We start from the raw sequence: 6,000 nt of genomic DNA on the forward strand, positions 1-6,000 counted from the left end.
GTGTCCCAAAATTTATAATTACATAATTATTCAGCACAAAATAAAAATCATCAGAATTTGTTTATATTAATGGAATGGTTGCTTTATTTATAGTTCAGATTTTGCGTTTCATGCAACCAAAAGCATGTTTACACATCCAGGATATATATAGACTCTAAAAGGTACATGTACAAAACAGTTGACAGAAACCAAATGGTCCAAATGTTCTTCAAGTTGAAAGTTGAAACTAGTAATTCGCGAGGTGTATATGTTTTTCACCATACACAGCAAAAACCAAAAAAAAGTTTAAAATCGTACAAAATTTCTTCAAGTTAAAAAAACATTTCAATAATATTTTGTTTTGTACTAGTATTGAAAAGAACAAATCCTCATGGTCGACAAGAGGACGTGTCTCTCTCCGTTTGTCACGCACGTTAGTCTTTTTTTGCATTCTTCTTTACTTGCAAACCTTAAAATTTGAAGGGTTCGATTGAACAATGTCTTTAGTTTTGGGTATTTATAAGCAAAAACAAAAACCATTGAGACTACTTTATAATTTCAAAAAGTTTAGTATCTGAGTTAGTTGAACAGATCCAACGGCCCGTATATTAGCAGCATCAAACCATCCTAGGGTTACCACTAATCCCAAAAATCAAATCGAGCGTCCAGAGAGAAGAGAAGAAAGAAAGAAGAAGCATCCATGGAGACTGAGAGGGAAAAGCATGTTTACTTGGCCAAGCTCTCTGAGCAAACCGAGCGATACGATGGTATGAACCGTTTTCGATCCTTCTCTACTGTTCCGACCAAAAAAAATGAACAGACCAAATGTGTCCGAAGCTCAGATCCTTTTTTTTTGCTCCTATGAATATTTTTGTTCGTCTAGTTTTGTTTTTGCACACTCTCAGGGATTTGTCTTCTCTAGGATGTTACTTGATCTAGTTTTAGACGAGCTCTTGAGTAATCCTCTTACCATGTGTCTGTGCTAATCAGATCACATGTAGACTAAACATTTGCTTGGACCCTCAACATTTTAGTAGTTTATTAATATATATAAATGAAACAATTTTTCTAAAAATCGGTTTAGATGTCCGCTTAATTAAAAATCTTATATAAAGCGCCTAATTAATCATTTATCCCTCATATTAATTAGAAAAAAATATATGTATTATTATAGGTTCAAACTCCATTAATCTCAGGTTCTGTTATGGTGCTAATACGTTGGTGGATAGTTTGAAATAACTTTTTATGTTTTTTTTTGAAATTGATGTTTGCAGAGATGGTTGAGGCGATGAAGAAAGTAGCTCAGCTTGATGTGGAGCTCACGGTAGAGGAGAGGAACCTTGTGTCTGTGGGTTACAAGAACGTGATTGGGGCAAGGAGAGCTTCGTGGAGAATACTATCATCCATCGAGCAGAAGGAAGAGTCCAAGGGGAACGAGGAGAATGTCAAGAGGATTCAGAACTATCGAAAGAAAGTTGAAGACGAGCTTGCTAAAGTTTGTAATGACATCTTGTCTGTCATCGATAAACATCTCATTCCGTCGTCTACTGCTGTGGAGTCCACTGTGTTTTTCTACAAAATGTGAGTCATCCTTTCTTATGTTTTGTCCTAAAAATGAAGTTGTTTAATGGGTCTGAGATTCATGAGTACTTTTGTATATAGGAAAGGAGATTATTATCGATATCTGGCAGAGTTCAGTTCTGGTGCTGAACGCAAGGAAGCCGCAGATCAGTCTCTTGAGGCATATAAGGTATACTTGGATCATGTTCTGTCTTGTTTATTTTTTTAGTTTTTGGTTGTTTGTACCTTCCCTCTTAATTATGAAGCTGAACAATATGTTTGGTAATGGCGGATGTAGGCTGCTGTTGCTGCTGCGGAGACTGGATTGGCACCAACACATCCAGTTAGACTCGGCTTGGCGTTGAACTTTTCTGTTTTCTACTATGAGATCTTAAACTCTCCTGAAAGGTTTTGATTTGTTTTGGAGATATCATACAACAGAATCGGATTGTGTCACTTTCTAACAGTTTGAAACTATGTGTTGTGCAGCGCATGTCAATTGGCTAAGCAAGCATTCGACGATGCAATAGCTGAACTTGACAGCCTGAACGAGGAATCATACAAGGACAGCACTCTTATCATGCAGCTACTTAGAGACAATCTCACCTTGTGGACTTCAGACCTTCCTGAGGAAGGAGGTAATGTTTTTATTTTAATCTGTACCTCCCTATCTGCCTCTCTTGACAATCTTAGCTCAATATTAACTTTTTATTTTATTTTTTGTTGTTGTCTTAGACGAGCGAGCCAAAGGTGATGAGCCTCAGGAAGAGGTATGAGAAGCCATTTTTTGTTAAATAGTTTTAAAGCTTAATTTAAAAAAGAGTATATGTTCATGGAAGTACTGAATCATTGCAGAACTGAAGTCCTGACTTCTCTGTGAGATGAGAAACAACTCTTGATGCAAGCCTCGTTTGCTCTAGATTGTGTATTTTTTTTTTTTTTTTGTTTTTTGATGATGTTTTCAGATCTTTGACGTACTGCACTTGAACACTGCGTATCTTCAACTCTTATCACTTATTAGTTTGCTTCTTTGTTGTTGAATTGATACACAATGCATTTTGGGTTTTGCTTTCCACACTTAGTAACGAACTAAGAACTTTTAAGTAGTCAAATATAAATGTCATACAAACAGCAAATATTTGTTTAACAAATTCAAACCTAATACAAAAGTATTTTTCACATAATTAAAAGATAAACCTAATAAGAACCAACCAATAATAACACTATCCCATCACCTCACCAACTCATTTTCCTCTGCTTTGTCTTTTAAACCCCACAAATTTACACAAACAACGAATCCATTATAAAGCTATAGCAAGAAGCTGTGTCAGAAACTGAAACAAAATCATCACATTCGATTCCAGCGCAACCAGCTTGTCCCTGATGAATCTTGATTGAAAATGTAACCAGTCCACTCAATAGTTTGTCATCTGAATCGGACCACGACACAAGATATGTCGTCTTTGCTCTCTCTTCTCAATGCTTCAGCTGTTAGTTCCTTGGCCGCCTTCTGTGGATCTTTCACCCTCCTAGCTATCTCCATTGCCTCTTCATTTGACATCACCTTCATTTCAACAAATCAGTTAACAAAACAGATTAACACTTTTTATAATAATATACACAAGAAGAAGAATAAGATGCCATTTCATTACCTTCCAAATGCCATCACTTGCCAGGACAAGAACATCTGTCTGGCTATCAACATAAGCATCTGTAATATCAGGCTCTGAACTCAGATGCGTCTTAAGCCCCTTATCTCCAAAGGCACGAGACACCGCTAACTGACCATTCACTCGAGGAACATCACCTATTAAAAAATCACAACTCATTTTTACATACATAATCAAGAAATGGTTCAACTCATCAGATGACTTTCTCTGTTTACCTGGTAGATTGGATACAAATCCACCTCTATTCTCAATACTCGACCTTTCAGCACGAGGCTCGTGATCAGTACTCATCTGCATTGTCCTACCTCCTTGAGAAAGAAGGGCTCGCGAATCGCCAACGTTAGCTATCCACAACCTCCTCCCGTTAATCAGTATAGCTGTAACAGCCGTAGAACCACCACGACCCAAGTCAGAACTGTTAGATAGAATGGCTTGGTCTGTCTTCTCATAAGCCTTTTGTATAGACCTTCGAGGATCAACCCAAAACTCTCCCTAAACAAAAACAAAAACAAAAAAGCATATAATTACACACAATCTCTTAAAACCATCAGCAGGGCCGAACCTGAGCACAGTCTAGTGAATCTTTGATCTATGACCCCCAAATTTATATATATAAACCCTTATTAAATTGTAACCACCAAAATCTCAGGACCGGCCCTGACCGCGAGAAAAGAGAGTGAAGTAATAATCTTTTTTGTTTACCTCCTTGAGGATATTGGAGAAGAGGTGTTTTTGCAAGTAGGCAGGGACAGTGGGACCCATGTGACCGTCATAGATAGCGAAAAGACCAAGTTCATGGTCTTGGACGTTGATGAAGTTAGCGACGTGATAATCCTCCATGGGATGGTTAGCTTTGCCTTTGACTAGACTAAAGCCGTACTTGACCAAACCTTCACCACTTCTTCCTTTACCAGATCGAGATGATGATTGTCCTCCCACAACCTTTTAAATTAACCAAACCAAGAAAGCGAAAGCTCATAACTTTACACTTTATAACAGAACAAACATTGCAGAAACACTTGAAAACACACATCAATCCTAAAAAAGAAAAAAGACAAACAATTAAATCAATCTCAAAATTAAAAATTAAAAAAAGGTACCTCGGAAGAGGAAGGGAAGCAACAAAATTTTCCCATTTGAAAGCGAAGAATTATTATGTCTTCAAAATTCACGAAGCAGAATCAAAACCTGGAAAAAAAATTGGGGATAATCATCATTCAGCTGCTCGTATAAACAAATCGAAAAGGGGCGAGTCTTTACCTGGAAATAAAAACCCTACGAGTCTTCTCTGCGACCAAGTCTCGTTAATGTCTTTTTTTCTACGCGAAATTTTGTTTATATATATTGATTGAGTGAAGAAACAAAAATAATTTCATGATTTCGTCGGAAAAAAGGATTCGTCGGAATTTCGTCAGACATTCCGACGACTTTCTGACGAATACCGAGAAATGTCATTCTGACGAACTTCCGACGATATTCCGATGCGGACACACGAGACCAGAGTTCATCGGAAAAACTATATACCGACGGAGACGGATCCTCGGAAGATACCGACCAACGAAGTCCTCGGCAAATACCGACGGATTATGATTCGTCGGAAAATACCGACGGACTAAGATTCGTCGGTATTTTCCGACGAATCATAGTCCATCGGTAATTTCCGACGAATCATAGTCCGTCGGTAATTTCCGACGAATCATAGTCCATCGGTAATTTCCGACGAATCATAGTCCGTCGGTTTTTTCCGAGGCCTCAGTTCGTCGGAATATATCAATTTTAATAAGAATTAATTTTGCATTTTTATATATATTTTTTATATGAAAAATTAATTAATAAATAAATAAAATCTAAAATTTAAAACTAATAATATTATAGAATTTAAATTCATACAAACCGAAATAGAAAAAAACATTCAGAAAATTTAAAATTCATGTAAAACGAAAAAAAAAACATTCAGAAAGTTTTAAAAAGCTGAAAAAAACTAAGAACTCGAAGACATCAAACGATCTAGCTTCTGCATTATCTCGGCGTTGAACTTCTTCTGGGATGCCAGCTCAGCAAGGATAGTGGCATTTTCCGAACGGATAGTGGCATTCTCAGAAAGGATAGTGGTGTTCTGCTCTTCCAATGCCCCCAATCCGTTCATCTTTGTCATGTAGCTCCTCGAGAATCATGGGATCGGCATACGGAGCTTGCGAAGAAGATGCCGGATACGAAGAAGCACGGCGGGCCAACCCAACTAAACGGCCTCCTTTCCTTTTAGGAACCGCCTACAAAAATATTTAAAGTTAGTAAATATGGACAAATTAGTAATCGACATTATAAAAAAAAATATATTAATAAAAAAAATTACCTTTTCAACCATCTCATTTATTTGCAATAGGGACAAGTTGGTTGAAGCTCCCGTAGAATCGCCGTCATCAGAGAGAGGCTGAGATTGAGTTGCTATTTCAGCTTCCACCAAATCAACGACACCTTTGATCACGAGATCCTGAATTTGACCCGTCTTCTTGTTAGTGTGAGCCACCTTAATGAGTTGGAGATGATCAACGGGATTACCGTCATTTTCTTCTATCTAAAAAATCGCCATTATTAGCCAAGGAATATATAAAATATTTATTTAAAAAATATAAAGATAAATAATAAAAAAAAACTTACAAGTTCATCCTCCTTAGTAGACATAGAGCAAGCGCCGAGGTTGTGCACATACATACCTTTCCCGCCATGATCGCTCTTCCGGTTCTTGGAGTTCCTAGAAGACGTCTCTGCAGTTTCTTCCTTCTCCCAATGA

At 37.4% G+C, this 6,000-nt stretch overlaps 2 protein-coding genes across 2 annotated transcripts; one reads left to right on the top strand and one right to left on the bottom strand.

The window, feature by feature from the left end:
• Window positions 1–532: 532 nt before the first annotated feature.
• LOC106451240 (14-3-3-like protein GF14 epsilon) lies at window positions 533–2,580 on the top strand. Its single transcript, XM_013893134.3, has 7 exons — window positions 533–746; window positions 1,254–1,560; window positions 1,642–1,729; window positions 1,838–1,947; window positions 2,029–2,177; window positions 2,275–2,309; window positions 2,395–2,580. The coding sequence occupies exons 1-7, from the start codon at window positions 680–682 to the stop codon at window positions 2,398–2,400; spliced, it is 762 nt and encodes a 253-aa protein (XP_013748588.1). The 5' UTR covers window positions 533–679; the 3' UTR covers window positions 2,401–2,580.
• Window positions 2,581–2,621: 41 nt separating this feature from the next.
• Window positions 2,622–4,580, bottom strand: LOC106451239 (probable protein phosphatase 2C 9). The gene is made up of 6 exons (XM_013893133.3): window positions 4,470–4,580; window positions 4,310–4,397; window positions 3,912–4,151; window positions 3,425–3,701; window positions 3,192–3,346; window positions 2,622–3,103 (listed from the first exon to the last, which is right to left on the bottom strand). The coding sequence occupies exons 2-6, from the start codon at window positions 4,343–4,345 to the stop codon at window positions 2,966–2,968; spliced, it is 846 nt and encodes a 281-aa protein (XP_013748587.1). The 5' UTR covers window positions 4,346–4,397; window positions 4,470–4,580; the 3' UTR covers window positions 2,622–2,965.
• Between the last annotated feature and the right edge of the window lie 1,420 nt (window positions 4,581–6,000).

The sequence above is a fragment of the Brassica napus genome, chromosome A9 (assembly GCF_020379485.1).
Source record: "Brassica napus cultivar Da-Ae chromosome A9, Da-Ae, whole genome shotgun sequence".
Taxonomy (NCBI): Eukaryota; Viridiplantae; Streptophyta; class Magnoliopsida; order Brassicales; family Brassicaceae; genus Brassica; species Brassica napus.

Bases quoted from the DNA above. Each gene is read 5' to 3' on its own strand.
- LOC106451240 (XM_013893134.3), top strand. From the start codon at position 680: ATGGAGACTGAGAGGGAAAAGCATGTTTACTTGGCCAAGCTCTCTGAG. The intron at 1,730-1,837 runs GTATACTTGGAT...TGGCGGATGTAG, and splicing joins AGTCTCTTGAGGCATATAAG to GCTGCTGTTGCTGCTGCGGA. The intron at 2,178-2,274 runs GTAATGTTTTTA...TTGTTGTCTTAG, and splicing joins AGACCTTCCTGAGGAAGGAG to ACGAGCGAGCCAAAGGTGAT.
- LOC106451239 (XM_013893133.3), bottom strand. From the start codon at position 4,345: ATGGGAAAATTTTGTTGCTTCCCTTCCTCTTCCGAG. The intron at 3,347-3,424 runs GTAAACAGAGAA...ATTTTTTAATAG, and splicing joins ATTTGTATCCAATCTACCAG to GTGATGTTCCTCGAGTGAAT. The intron at 3,104-3,191 runs GTAATGAAATGG...GTTGAAATGAAG, and splicing joins CAAGTGATGGCATTTGGAAG to GTGATGTCAAATGAAGAGGC.